The sequence below is a fragment of the Natator depressus genome, chromosome 7 (assembly GCF_965152275.1).
Source record: "Natator depressus isolate rNatDep1 chromosome 7, rNatDep2.hap1, whole genome shotgun sequence".
Taxonomy (NCBI): domain Eukaryota; kingdom Metazoa; phylum Chordata; order Testudines; family Cheloniidae; genus Natator; species Natator depressus.
This window is the reverse complement of record NC_134240.1, coordinates 27,843,332-27,858,894: the sequence shown is the minus strand read 5'-3', so window position 1 is coordinate 27,858,894 and position 15,563 is coordinate 27,843,332. Positions and strand designations below refer to the sequence as shown.

Genomic DNA, 15,563 nt, shown 5'->3' with positions numbered 1-15,563 from the left:
GCTAAACCCTGAGCATGTGGGCAAGACTCACCAGCCAGACACCCAGGAAAGAATTCTCTGTAGTAATTCAGATCCCACCCCATCTAACATCCCATCACAGTCCATTGGGCATATTTACTGCCAAAAGTCAAAGATCAATTAATTGCCAAAATGAGGCTATCCCATCATACCATCCCCTCCATAAACTTATCAGGCTTAGTCTTGAAGCCAGATACGTCTTTTGCCTCCACTGATCCCCTTGGAAGGCTGTTCCAGAACTTCACTCCTCTGATGGTTAGAAACCTTCGTCCATGCTACTCAGCACTGAGCAAAATACTCTGTATTATCTCTCTCTGACAAATAAAGGACCCAGTCACACGAGATGCTGAGCATCTTTTGTGGGGTACTGAAAATTTCCAGCTCCGCTTGATTGGAGCTGATGGTGCTCATCATCTTGCAGCAGGCTCTCAGCATCTCACAGGGTAGAGCCCGTAGTTTGTCAGAAATACTGAAGAATGCTTTGGCCAGTATCTTTCCCCAATGACAAAACATACCTGATCTACAGTGAATGAGCAGCCCATGTACTTCTAATTCCTAAGTTGTTCCTGAAACCAACACACTCACATGATATGTTTGAGAAATTAAATAGGTGTTTTTGATAACAGTAAAGAAGCTGAGATGTATTTCAAAATGCTAACTTACAAAATATTTATTTACTCCAAGGAGTAAATAAGAATTTTTCCTTCTAGAAGGGAACTGCATGAACATAGATAATTTTAGTAAAAGAATAAGACAATTGAAAAATAATAAACTTAGGAAATAACAGGCTAATGCTTGCTTTTTTCCCCCCCACTAGATCAAGTGCTATCTCTGTTGTGAAGATTCTGAGAGTTTTAAGAGTCTTGAGGCCTCTAAGGGCAATAAACAGAGCAAAAGGACTTAAGGTTTTTATCTGTATTTTTTTCCAAGTTATGTTTCTATTGCCCTGATATTCTGCAGTCCTACTGCAGGCAAAACCCCCACTGAAGCCAAAGGAAATTTACCTGGATAAGGACACAGGTCTGGGCCGTAAATCAGTTTTTGATTCTTAAATATGCTAGTCCAAATCCCAGGGCCAGCTCTAGGATTTTTGCCGCCCCAAGCAAAAAAATTTTTGGCCGCCCCCGCTTTTTTTTCGTGCCCCCACGCCGCCGGCTCCACCTCAACTCCGCCCCTTCCCAACCTCTTCCCCAAATCCCGAGCCCCACCTCCTCCCCCGGGCGTGCCGCATTTCCCCCCCCCCATTGCTTCCTGCTGCTCCCCCTCCAACCTCCTGCCCTAGCTCACCTCTGCTCCGCCTGCTCCCACTTCTCCCCTCTTCCTCTCAGGCGAGGGAGAGGCAGCGCATTCAGGGGAGCAGGTGGACTGGAGGTGAGCCGGGGGGGGGGGGAGCGCAGGAAGTAAAAGGGGGAGGAGTAGAGGAATCCTTCCCTGCCCCAGCTCACCTCCGCTCCACCACCGCCACCTCCCCCGAGCGCCCTGCTGCTCGGCTTTGCCTCCCTCCCTCCCAGGCTTGCTACGCGAAACAGCTGTTTCGCGCACAGCAAGACTGGGAGGGAGGGGGGAGAAGCGGAGCAGCGGCGGCATGCTCAGGGGAGCAGGCGGAGGGGAGCTGGGGCACATTTCTAGGGGTGGCATGGCCGGCACCGGAATGCCGCCCCTAGAAATGTGCCGCCCCAAGCACCTGCTTGTTTTGCTGGTGCCTAGAGCCGGCCCTGCCAAATCCTGCTCTAAGTCACAGCATTTAAATCTGGAGCGTCACCAGCATCACTGAAGGCAGATTTTGACACATAATGCGTGCAGCAAGCCAAATATCATTGCAATTTATTCACTGTAATTCCACTGTGTATATGTACTGCCTGTCACTTTAAGATCTGAAGTAGCCTACTTTCAACAGACTGCTGATACATTCAGAAAATCATGCTAATTTCTGGTAGCAGCATTAAATTAATTCTGTGAACATTAAATGAATATTTTCTAACTGATTAATTTATAAAGTGAATATATAAATATATTTTATAAATATATATTTTTTCTTATAAATCTAAGAAAATGTGTGCGGCGGTACATTTTTCTACAATAATGCTAAGTAACAAAATTAAATTATACTAAAATCCTTTTATTTTTCCCTTTTATTCACAGCATGTTGTTCAGTGTGTCTTTGTTGCTATTAGAACTATTGGTAATATCATGATTGTCACAACTCTGCTCCAGTTCATGTTCGCCTGTATTGGTGTACAGCTTTTTAAGGTAAATAAATGAATTCCTTCAAAACACATTCAGGCCTGATCCTGCACCAAGGCCTGCCAACTGACTTCAGTAGGGTTCTGTGTTGGAACTGGGTTGTACCCCTGCTGAGCCAATAACAGGATCAGATTCTAAGTTTAGTTAATTTTTATGCCCTACATTCCATCTACCTCTTTTGTTTTATAAATAGGGAAAATTTTATCGATGCACTGATGAAGCAAAACAGAATCCTGAGGATTGCCGGTGAGAACCCTTTCATTTTATAAATCAGATATATACTATTTTGAATTATAATTATAATAATAATAATATAATATGTTGATTTATAAGACAGTCATACCCTGAAGCCTCTGAGCACCTTAGCAGAATTATAAAGAAAACCAAACTCCAGCACATCAGACACAGGTAGGGAGGTTCCAAACCATTTAGTTTTTTATAGGTCAAAACCAACACCTTAAAATCCACCCAGAAACTAGCAGGCAGCCAATGCATGTCACAGAGCACATGAAGTCAGGAGCAGACAGCGCCAATAAACTGATTGAAATGAACATATATCTCAGGGAAGGGATGGCATCATTCTGTGACTAATTGAATACTTCCCAAGTGTTATACAATCAGTTTCTGTTTCTTTTCTTCTTCCACAGGGGAATATTCATTGTTTATAAAGATGGAGATGTTGATAATCCAATGGTCAGAGAAAGGGTTTGGCAAAACAGTGATTTCAACTTTGACAATGTTCTGTCTGCTATGATGGCCCTTTTTACTGTGTCTACCTTTGAAGGCTGGCCTGCGTAAGTGAACATTCATTATTTCCATAATATCCTTAACAGATGTTGCATTTCTCAAAACAGTTGAATAAAATTTCACTGACGCTTCCTGAATGGCAAACAATCACCTGCGCTTTTTAGAGTCTTGAGATGATGGGCCTGATCCTGGGATGTGCTTACACTAATGTCAAGGGGAATTGTGGCACTTGGTACCTTGAAAGATCAGATCTTCTCCAAGGATATAAAGCCTGATTGTCACTAATGAAGGGGGAATTCAGCCCTATAAACATTCTAAATAGTCTAAGGCTGTCAGGCAATAAAAAAAATTAATCACGATTAATTGTGCAATTAAAAAAATTAATCGCGATTAATCACATTGTTAAACAATAATAGAATGTAATTTATTTAAACATTTTTTGATGTTTTCTACATTTTCAAATATATTGATTTCAGTTACAACACAAAATACAAAGTGTACAGTACTCACTTTATATTAATTTTTTATTAGAAATATTTGCTCTGTAAAAAACAAAATAAATAGTGTTTTTCAGTTCCCCTAATACAAGTACTGTAGTGCAGTCTCTTTATCATGAAAGTTGAACTTACAAATGTAGAATTATGTAAAAAATAACTGCATTAAAAAATAAAACAACGTAAAACTTTAGAGCATACAAGTCCACCCAGTCCTACTTCTTGTTCAGCCAATGGCTCAGACAAACAAGTTTGTTTACATTTTCAGGAGATAATGCTGCCCACTTCTTGTTTACAATGTCACCTGAAAGTAAGAACAGGTGTTCGCATAGCACTGTTGTAGCTGACATCGCAAGATATTTATGTGCCAGATGCACTAAAGATTCATATGTCCCTTCATGCTTCGGCCACCATTCCAGAGGACATGCATCCATGCTGATGATGAGTTCTGCTCAATAATGATGCAAAGCAGTGCGGGACGCACATTCATTTTCATTAACTGAGTCAGATGCCACCAGCAGAAGGTTGATTTTCTTTTTCAGTGGTTCGGGTTCTGTAGTTTCCGCATCGGAGTGTTACTCTTTTAAGACTTCTGAAAGCATGTTCAACACCTTGTCCCTCTCCAGAGGTTAAAGTAAGCCGGTCTGGTCCAGTCCAGCATACCGATAAGAGCTGGTACACAGCCAACCGTACTGGCAGCAGCCGGGAACCCTGGGGCTCTGGCGGTAATTTAAAGGGCCTGGAGCTTCAGCCCTTGAAATCACTGCCGGATCCCCAGGGTAGCGGCCGTGGCAGGGGGCTCCAGCAGCGATTTAAAGGCGATTTAAAGAGTTCAGTCACAAATTTAATTGACACATTATTTTTTTAACAAGCATCATCAGCATGGAAGCATGTCCTCTGGAATGGTGGCCGAAGCAAGAAGGGGCATAATGAATGTTTAGCATATCTAGCACATAAATACCTTGCAATGCCAGCTACAAAAGTGCCATGCAAATGTCTGTTCTCACTTACAGGCGACATTGTAAATAAGAAGCGGGCAGCATTATCTCCTCTAAATGTAAACAAACTTGTTTCTCTTAGTGATTAGCTGAACAAGAAGTAGGACTCACTGGACTTGTAGGCTCTAAAGTTTTACATTGTTTTGTTTTTGAGTGCCGCTATGTAACAAAAAAATCTACATTTGTAAATTGCACTTTCACGATAAAGAGATTGCACTACAATACTTCTGCGAAGTGAATTGAAAAATACTATTTCTTTTATCATTTTTACAGTGAAAATATTTGTAATAAAAATAATAATATAAAGTGAGTACTATACACTTTGTATTCTGTGTTGTAATTGAAATCAATATATTTGAAAATGTAGAAAAACATCCAAAAATATGTAATACATTTCAGTTGGTGTTTAACAGTGCGATTAAAACTGTGATTAATCGTGATAAATTTTTTAAATTGCAGTAAATTTTTTTGAGTTAATCGAGTGAGTTAACTGTGATTAATGGGCAGCCCTAAAATAGTCTAGTCTTTATACTGCAGTTCTTATTGCACTTCTTTCCTCCCTGCCTCCATCTTTTGCATTTAGGCATGCAGTCAATGGCATGCGATCCTGTATTCTGTATTTCTTAATCTACCTGCTTCTGAAATAGACCAGGTTTGCCATTTATAAGTCAAGGAAGCAGAAATAATGAGGGAGGGTCTTAACTGTGCAATGTGTTTAGTATATTCCTTAGATTGTGTATCCAGGTAATTCCAACAGGTGGTATTCACTATCTTTCTAGTCTGTTGTGGACAATGGCTACATATTCAAGGACAGGCTTTCCATGATGGTCTTTGATTGTGTGACATCACTGTGGCAAGCACAGCTCAGTGTCTCAATCAGAGTGGCTGTGGACACATTTGTAATGCACATTAAGTCATTCTGGTCAACATTCAAGCTTCCCTTTGCAGGCTAACTCAATTTAATTTTAAAGCTGGGGGTGCACATTGGATATCAGTGTGAGGCTGCTCAAAAAATTGATCTTTAGAGCACCAAGTGACTCCTGACTACAACATTTGTTTTTGGGGTTTTTTGGTTGTTGTTCTTGTTAAAATTAGAAGAATCTTATAATATTTAGGTCCTGATCTTGCAGCCAAATAGTCTCTTTAGTTACACTTCAATTAATCTTCTGAGATCCTTAGTCCTGCCCCTTTAAATAGTGAAACCATTGTTAGCACATAAAGGTTTTGGCCTTCGGGTGAAACTTTTGCTAGCAAACTTCAAATAACGTGGAATATATTTCTAGTTACTATCCACTGACTCTAAGTGAAAATATAATCTACAGGTTTTGTCATTTTAACAACAGTTAAAACATATTTTTTTCTTTTTTGTTTTTCAGGCTGCTATACAAAGCCATAGACTCAAATGCAGAGAATATAGGCCCTGTATACAACTACAGAGTGGAGATTTCCATCTTCTTCATCATCTATATCATCATCATTGCCTTCTTTATGATGAACATATTTGTCGGTTTTGTCATTGTTACATTCCAAGAACAGGGAGAACAAGAGTATAAGAACTGTGAGCTGGACAAAAATCAGGTTAAACTAAATAATGCCTTTTTTCATTTATAAAATTATCCCTTTTGCATTCATACCATGCACAAAACCAGCATCCATTCTGCTGTGGTTTCAGAAGAGGGCACTAGACACCTACCTTACCTACACTGTACAAAAAAAGGCTTTTTAGTAAAAACTGGTTCTAAAAGGTCATCATATTTGGGGGGCGGGGGAAGAGCCCAACATTTTGGTCCTTTCATTGGGATATAGTACTTTTCTACTAGCACAGCAAGGAAAGGAGAACCATTTCAAACTTGCTTATGGACAGACAGAGGTAGATCTTGAAACAGGGAACAGGAATATAAAATGCAACATGTACATATAATATTCTGGAATAGCCATCCCACACCAAAGGGATTGTTCTACCTTCATTTCATGTTCAGTAGGGAAATAATGATTTGCACCTTCAGAAAAAAATGGTCCTCTTTCTTGGGCTTAACTGTTTGACTAGAGAAAGCTGCTGTAATTTTTGTACAGTAGTAATGTTCTTTGAAGTACTAATAGTCCATTGTAACATCTATTTTAGCAAGAACATACCTAGTACAGTGGGTAGCATCACTGATGTATTATGCTCTATGAATTAGGTATATTAAGCGCTCCTCAAACAGTTAAAAATCTGGTCAGTTTTAAGGCCTGGTCTGCAATAAGATTTCAGACCCCACTGTAGCTGCACTGATGCAGAACCCTTTGTGTGGACACAATTTACACTTGTGCAGCATGAATTTGCTAGTGCAGCTTTACCCTGGTTTCAGAACTGCACTGTTGCTAATTACACTATGGGTTTAATATTGGTGCAGCTGCATGGGTGGCTGAAAACCCAGTGTAGACAAGGGCTAGATTATAACCAGATAAATCATATTTATTAGTATTAATTAAGATTAAATAGGAAAATTTCATTAGTATTAATTAATGTTTGTTTAGCACTCTGAAGATGCAAATCACTAAATAAATGCTGAATATTTTAGGATTTTCCTTCGCATTATTTTATGTTTTTTTCTTATACAACTGAGCAAAGTGGTATACATTACTAACCCCAAATTTAAAGACGGAACAGGGCCTGCTAAACTACCAGATTAATATGCTTAATAGTAAACATTCCATAATAAAAATATACACTGCCTATTTCTTAGGCTTCTATGTATTTTATAACTGTTTGCACTCACAGTAAATCATATTCAGTTGCGAAATACAATGCATGGATTTATAACAGAAGTAATCATACATGAAGTGCAAGGTTTTCATAACTTCTCATTTTGAAGCCTAAACTGAAACTTTTGGTGTTTCTGCTTTTACAGCGTCAGTGTGTGGAATATGCCTTGAAGGCACGTCCCCTGCGTAGATACATCCCAAAAAATCCTTACCAGTACAAGTTCTGGTATATGGTGAACTCCACTGGGTTTGAGTACATCATGTTTGTCCTCATCATGCTGAACACGCTTTGCTTGGCCATGCAGGTAGGAACAAAACAAGCTGCCAATTTACTGTATAAAGCCTTTGATGATATGATGGTGCTTAATAGGACTTAAAAGGACACTGTCAACCTGTCATTTTTTATAAAGTGACACATTTTTTAAAATTCCATGTCAAGATAAAGCAGCTTACCTGTAGTGTGTCCTGCTGCCTTGCTGATGTTCATAAAGGCCTTTCCAGCAGGGCCGGCTCAAGGAACCAGCTTTCCAAGCCGGTGCTTGGGGCGGCATTCAGAATGGGGCGGCAGTCCGTGTCCCACGGCGGCAATTCGGCAGCAGCAAAATTGGTAGAGCCGCCCCTGCTTTCCAGTAAGGGAGAGTGATTGACCTGAGAGAAACAACATAAAACATATTTTAGCTTTTTTTCCCCCTTCCTCCTCCCTCATGCTCACTCCTGCCAGCCTCTTCAGAAGCACTGAGGTAACTGGCATCACAAGTAATAAGAGTTCTGGAAAGTAGAGATCCCCACCCTGGTCCCGCTTCGTACACACCAGCCCCAGGCAGGGATCTAGAGAGGGAAAAAAGAGTCTCCCTGCCCTTTCCCATGGCATCCTTTACTCCTACACAAAGATAAGTATAAATTAGGTGCACAGATACATTTGTATTTTTGTGCATGCACTTGCACATCTAAATGTTTGAAAATGAGGCCCTATTGCCATCATTTTTCAGGGGAGAATAGAGTGAAAATAAGCAGTGAAGCCTTACCAAAAAAAACCCCCTCTTAAATAACTCTCCCTAACGCCGCACAATCTTGGACACAGTGACATGTTATTCTGAGTCACATTTTAGCGAGGGTAAGGATAAGAATATAGCACTGCCCTTAAACGTGCAGGACATATGTTTTGTTTTGTGTTGTGTTACACTTGTTTGCCACCATTCCATTATTGATACAAATTGCTCCCTTCTACCTGAAGGAGAGAAAGGTCTCAAATAACTGGTTAAACAACAGTAGGTAAGAAAGAAGAAGCATGGTAAGCAGTTAGAGCACAAGATTGGGAGGGGAGTCTGGAGGTCTAGTTTCTTTTTTATAGATATCACTGTATCAAAGGTCATCTTGCTGTACCAAAATTCCTCCTTCTATACAATGGTGGAGAATAATGCATGCTTACTTGCCTGGGGAAAAATTACCATGGACCTCAAAATTTTTACCACGGACATGTTGCTGAAATAGCAGTAATTCAGAAAATTGTTAGACTGCTGTGGATCTCAAACTCATCAGTTAGCGTAGTTTAAGCAATCAGTGCAGCAGCTGAATCCAAAATAACTAAATGCCAGATCCTGTATCCTTTCCCAGGCAAAACAAGCATTTAACACAGGGACCGCAGTATTGGACCCCAGGGCCCACATGCTCAGAAGACGTGGTAGTAGTCATGGTGGTAGTATATCTTCCTGTAGGTACTTTTAATGCCCGCAGTAATCTTGCCATTTAGATGGTGAATATCTGATCTGCACTTGAGAGTGCCCTGCTGAAACTCAAATCCTCTCTGTGGTAACTTGTGCTCCTTTAGGGCTCTCGGTGTGCTAATTTGCACCTCAGCATAATTTCACTTAGGGTACATTTGTTCATTCCCAAAATTGTCCATGCAGAAGATTATGTAGAAAGAACAAAGAAGCCTGTTTATATGGATACATGTTTCCCTCAGCCAGCTAAACACTTTATTATGTTTCTGTTCTTTTGCCTAACACATGCCGGTATTACTTCAGCTCCTGTTAGTTACTTGCGTTTGTTCAGTGCTGATTTCATGCATGTGCTATGCCATTCTTTCTGTTTCTTGTGTTGATTTTTTCTGACATTCTCTCGCCAAATGTTTAAGAAAAAATATGTCTTTTGTGGCACAAGCAACATCTTTGGAAATGCAGGCGCTCTTGACCCACTAATAGAAGTAATGAGAGCCCAGTGAAGTGTATATATGAAAGCCACAAACCCCCCAGTGCTCTGTGGGGCATGGAGAAGAGCTGTAGACTGTGACCACCATTGATTCAGAATGACATAGAGGAAGAGAAGATATTACGGGTGAAATCTAAATTGGAGGTGTTTTAGAATCTGAAATGTCAGAAGGGAGGGTGTGTCTGGGCATCTCATCCATGAACATAATTGAAAAATTGATGTAGTCAAGGAAACATTTACTGCCCTTTCATGTTTACTTTATCTTTCACTTTTCTTCCTGTACCTGGATTCAGCCCATCGCTACTGCTCCTGTGCTTCTGATGCATCATTCAACCCTTCCTTAGGCTGTGCCTACATTATGTAACTATAAACATGAGCTCTTCCTGGTAGAATAGATAATATTCTCCCTCTTTTTCATTTTGTCTTGATCTCCTTTTTTGTTTTTTCCTGTCTTTCTTACTATTTTCTCTATATACATTGTCTCTTTTTCACCTGTCGCCTCTCTTCTGTGCTTCCTGCCTGAGTTATTTCTCTCTTCTTCCCCAACGCAACAGATTTTCAAAAGAGAAAGAATTGTTAAAATCCAGTTTACATGCCACTGTTTATGTTCTTTGCTTCCTTTTTGTATTTCACTCAGTTAGTGATCTCCATTTATGCTGGCAGTGCCCCGTTAAGATTACAGTCACCGTACAATAATGCATTATAGTCTGAATAAAATATGTCAGGCCATTCTAAATAGGTATCTAAAAGGCGTGACACAAAGTTGTGTAATAAATCCTTAAAATTCATCATATACAGCCTGGGAAATTACTGTTGTTTATATAGTTATATAGTATTTACTGCATTGATCATTTTAAAGCACAGTTTTCTATCTGAATCCATATTTCTTATCCTTTGGATCATGGCTTCAGGAGAAGGTTATTCAAATTTATTTTTGCCTTGATTTCTGTTAAATGATTAATACACATAATTCAAGAACTACTCTATCCCACCTGTGTGTGTACCTGTCAGTTCCTCTTTCTGTGTGGCTTTAGCTGGAACATAGGGTTAGTACTTTCTTATATGCTATTGTTTACTGTCAGGTCTTTTTTTATTATTTGGCATCTAAAATAAATTGTATTATTCCAGTTGTTGATATGCTTGGCCTAGGTTATGGCTTGAAAAGTCTTTTAAGGTTTGTAAAATATCTATATTTATAATGCCTGTCATATCAACAACAATATTTCAACCTAAAAACTGCATGTCATAAACATGTGAACTGAGCTATTTTAAACACCAGGGGCACAAGAACTCTCGTAATAACTAGCGAACTCTAGTAATAACTAACGACTAAAAAACTCAGAGTAGAAAGCAGTATGGAGCTGTATTGTCCCAAGAGGCACACTTGGGAGATTATGCCTGAGTCAAACACCATCCCCCAGGACCTGCTCCGTATACACAGAGGGGTGCGCAATCTGTTCCATCCAGTACCTGAACCAGAACCAATACCAGTCTGAGATGAATCCATTTTTAAACAGGAGCCATCAATTTATTCTTGTATCTGAGGTCCATTCATGCACTGAACAATCTTTTACAGAGCTAGTAATGGGCCTACACTTTACTGGGCTTTATTACTGACAACTGTTGGTTTATGTCAGCCTACTTTCAATTAATATTCCTTAATTCTTTACTTTTAAAAAGTGTCATATTTTTAATTCACAGCACTACGGACAGTCTAAGCTGTTTAATGATGCAATGGACATTCTGAATATGGTTTTCACAGGCGTGTTCACTGTTGAAATGGTTTTGAAACTCATTGCATTCAAACCCAAGGTAAGTGATTAGACAGGATTTTGGTAGGTTATCACTAGATCAGTTATATAATCATAACATGAATTTCCCACTAGTTATATATTATTCAAATAAAAGAAGAACCTATATATCTTTCATGGTAAAATATCTGTGAAATCTTCATAGAAATGTTAATCTGATAGTGTGTGTGTGTGTGTGTGTATATATATATATATGCATCTACAGGAAATGAGATGTAGATATCAGAGAAAAAAATATTACTGAGTAATTGATGAGATCTGGAATATTTTTGAAGTCATGAAAAGGTCACTGTCTAACCCAGACAAATACTTTCCTGTTACAAGCACTACCAAACATAATGTACACAGGTACTAAATTATGATCACGATTGTTTAAAAAATACTGATAAGCTTAAAAAAATAAAATCTAACTTATGATAAAGAACTACGTATGATTTTATTTTTTTGTATAAAATGCAGATATACGGCCTGATTCTGCAAATATGCACACAAGTACTCCTTTAATTTTCTGGGGTTACTCAGATGTAAAACTGACTGGGTCCGGAGTAGACATTTTGGTTTCCTTGCCTTAAAGGGACACTGTCAAACTAAACATTATGGCCAGATTTTTGAAAGGAGTCATTAAGGTCCTGAACCCATAGGTGCTGGAACTCATGTTGCTGGGAGTGCTGCCCCACCCTCTAACTTGAAGAGTTTCCATCATATACAGGGTTTATAATTTGGTTCAGTGGCTCTCAGGATCGCCACTATACAAATTGTTCCAGCACCCCTGCCTGAACCTCCAAGGAGATACATGCAGATGTACCCTGAGCCCACATGAAGCCTCCTTGGCTTTAGTGGGGCTCCGTGTGGAAGCAGAGGTCTACCTTCAGGCATCTCTGTGCTAGTCTGGGACCTAATTTTGGATGCTTCCATTTTTTGGATGCCCCACTTGAAACATTTTGGGCCTGGTTTTCAAACATTCTGAAAAATATCCCTTGCCTTCATTTGATGTTAGGCTCTGAATATCAGGCCCACTGTGTCAAGCTGAGCACGCAAAATTTTAGGCATCCAAAATTCTAGTTATCGCTTTTGAAAATGTTGGCCCATAAGTTCTTAAAAAGTTAATTCCCACTGATTCTAACAACGCCTGGCAGGATTAAAACAGAAAGAAATGGTAACAATCTAATTTGATTGTCATCATCTGTGTTGTTTCTTCACTTTTCACATTCCACCTGTGACAGTGAATGGGAACCAGAAAAAGAAATTAGACTAAATTTTGCTGTCAGTTACAATGAAATCAGTATTTACTTTGATCCGTTTACACCAGCAGAAATAAGAGCAGAATTTGGCCCACTGACTATAAACAGAAAGTGAAACTGGCCAGTCTAGTTTTACTGACCTGCCTCAACTGGATCTGGTATGTTTCATGTTCCATTTCCTGCTGGGGAATGTTTTTCATATTTTCAGTTCAAGCTAATGAAGCTAGAACCATCCCTAGTCTGATCATGGCTGATTAGGGTCCTGACTTTTTCTTGTGTAACCAAGACCTGGTATTCAGACCCAGAGTGTGAGGTTTTGGATAACTGCTCATCTACACACCCACAGGGCTTTCTCTTGCAAGATTCTACGGGTTCTGCTTTAAATGTATATGTATTTATTTATTTTAATTGTTATATCCCTAGTCTTATTCAAATACTAGCTGCTTCGCCACATTAAAATTAATATTATTGGAGGCCACAAGAGAGATAGTGAAGATGTTTAGGCTGCAGTGCCATCATTATGCTGATTCTGTGTCCTGGCCCTCTTCTGTATGCTGATTGGCTACTGAGGTCTCTGCTAGTTTTAGTGACCCAAAGTGCCTTTTACAATCTGTGCTTAGCATGAAGATTGAGTCTTTCCCATGCTTTTGTGATATCAAGACTGAGATTACTATAAAAGGCTCTACATAGGACTATCCCTGAAGACAGGTCAGAAGTTTCAGCTAGTGCAAAATGCATTGGCCCTATGGATGGCAGAACATTACATCAGTGCTCTGTAGAGTGCATGAACTACCTGTTCACCTCTGGATGCTATTCAAGATGTTGATACTGATCTGTAAGACCTGTGCTGTTTGGGTTCTAACTCTGTGAGACTCTGCCTCTCCCCAAATGAAGAGCTCTTGATGGTACATTATCACCATGGGTCTATATGTTTGAATATCCGGGGCTGGAGGCAGGGGCATCATTTGCTATAGGGTAAGAGGTGCAGTTGCTCCCCAACCCCGAACTTTCATAGGTTCTGTATACTCTGTTATGTCTTCCACTTTTTGCCACCCCCCCTACCTCTCCAGACTTTGGATATGATCATTAGGAAAGCAAACTTTGCCCTCCCCAGAATGTTTCTGAAATGATCCCCTGGATGGAGGGAAGGTATTTTCAGGAGAGAGTCCTTATTTCCAGAATTCAGTTCCCCCATTGGTCCAGCAGAGCCCAAATTTGTTGACCAGCAGGGCATGGTGAAAGGACCATGAGTTTAGTCAGAGGTTTGCCTGAGATCAATTAGCAAGCAGGGAACCTAGGGGGCAAAGGCATTAAATATCTTTAAGGTGGCTCTTGTTATCAACTGGAGATTTTACCTTTGCTTTTTATTGTGAAGTGTCCTTTTTAAAGCTACTTATATAGCAGTATAGTATTGGCTGTGTTTTTAATTGCTGTAAATGATTTGACAGGCTAGGAAATGGGTCAATGCCATTTATAAATCTAAGTATAAAAAAGACATTTTTTTAAACTGGTAAAATCATCTTTATTAATATTTGGGTCTATAAATGCAAATTTTAAACCAAACCTACATTTTGGTTTGGGGTTGTTGTGTGGAGGTTGATTTCTGTTATGTTTATGTTGTAACTGGGTTATTTGACTTGATGTGGGGGAATTGACAGAACTGCTTATGTATTTAGTCCCAGATTCTCAAAGTTATTTAGGCAACTAACTCCCACTGAGTTCAGTGAGAGTCACAGGTCCTTAAATACCTTTGAGGATCCATGCCTTAGTACTTCTTTAAAAGCTCTCAGGGGCATCGGCTAGACACTCCATTACTGTAGTGTATATAAATCCACATAAATTAATTAATTAATTAATTAAATGTTGGGCCTAAGCTATTTGACAGTGTCCCTTCAGCATTTTGAGTCAAATACTGTAAAAGATATGGTCACCTATTCTAAGGCCCATTCAAACCTAATGGCGATTAAAATACACTGATATTCTGGGTACAATATTGTGGCATGTAAAATCAAGGTACTGCAGACTGACTTTCAGTTCTGAAATATAGAAAATCTTCAATGAGTGTCAGATATTAAGGGCTTGATCTGGCAGTGAGGAGCTGAGTGCCCTATACTTTCATTGACTGATTTGGAAATTGAGGGTATGTCTACACTGCAGTTAGACATCTGCGGCTGACCTGTGCCAGCCGACTTGAGCTCCTGGGGCTCAGGCTAAGGGTCTGTTTAACTGCGGTGTAGACATTCAGGCTCAGGCTGTAGCCCAACCTCTGGTATCCCCCCACCTTGCAGGTTCCTAGAGCCCAGGCTCCAGCCCGAGCCCGAATGTCTGCACCGCAATTAAACAGCCCCTTAGCCCAAACCTGAGTCAGCTGGCACGGGCCAGCCATGGGCTTTTAACTGGAGTGTAGATGTACCCTGAGGGTGCTCAGTAGCTGGCAGAATTGGGCCCTAAGTTTTTCAGTTGCGCATTGTAACTACCAAAATATTTAGATAATAGATCAAAATGAAAATGTATTTTGTATTTAATTCTGTAACCTAGGTACTCCCCAGGAGTTGTTTTTACTCTGCAGCATTTGCTGAATAAAAGTTTGCAATGTCAGTTGAAAGGGGAGACTTGATTAAATCAAGTTATTCTTCATAAATGCCAAACTCAATTTGTCTAGTGTGCCTAGAACATTACAAAATAAAATATTTTTGTGAAATCTAAAGTAATACATCGGTAAATACTGTTTACACAGTTTTATGAAAGCCAACCATTATTTGAATTTGTAATGATTTTCCATGCTGTTTTATGTCAGATTTTTGTAAGAAAAAAGGAAAGATGGCTAGTAAGTGAATTGATCCTGAGTGATTGCAGTGGTGAAAACTACTAATTTGTGTGTTAATATTTATTTGCTGTGACTTGTCCATTTATACATTTCTCCCTTCTCCAAAATCATCTTTATCTTTTAGTTTTTTGTTTGCTTTTGCTTTACATATTATTTTGAACAATATTTGTCTATACTGATGGAAAAGATTTGATACAATAAGCATGTCTTAAGGTATTTTAGCAATATGG

At 39.5% G+C, this 15,563-nt stretch overlaps 1 protein-coding gene across 1 annotated transcript in view; it reads left to right on the top strand.

Annotated features, from left to right (window-relative positions):
- Positions 1-15,563, top strand: part of CACNA1D (calcium voltage-gated channel subunit alpha1 D) — a 329,318-nt gene that overhangs the window by 231,384 nt on the left and 82,371 nt on the right. Inside the window, exons 23-29 of the mRNA XM_074957788.1 lie at positions 836-923; positions 2,161-2,268; positions 2,456-2,508; positions 2,910-3,056; positions 5,878-6,079; positions 7,393-7,551; positions 11,156-11,266. Of these exons, the coding sequence (XP_074813889.1) occupies positions 836-923; positions 2,161-2,268; positions 2,456-2,508; positions 2,910-3,056; positions 5,878-6,079; positions 7,393-7,551; positions 11,156-11,266 (868 nt within the window). The remainder of the gene's footprint in view (positions 1-835; positions 924-2,160; positions 2,269-2,455; positions 2,509-2,909; positions 3,057-5,877; positions 6,080-7,392; positions 7,552-11,155; positions 11,267-15,563) is intronic.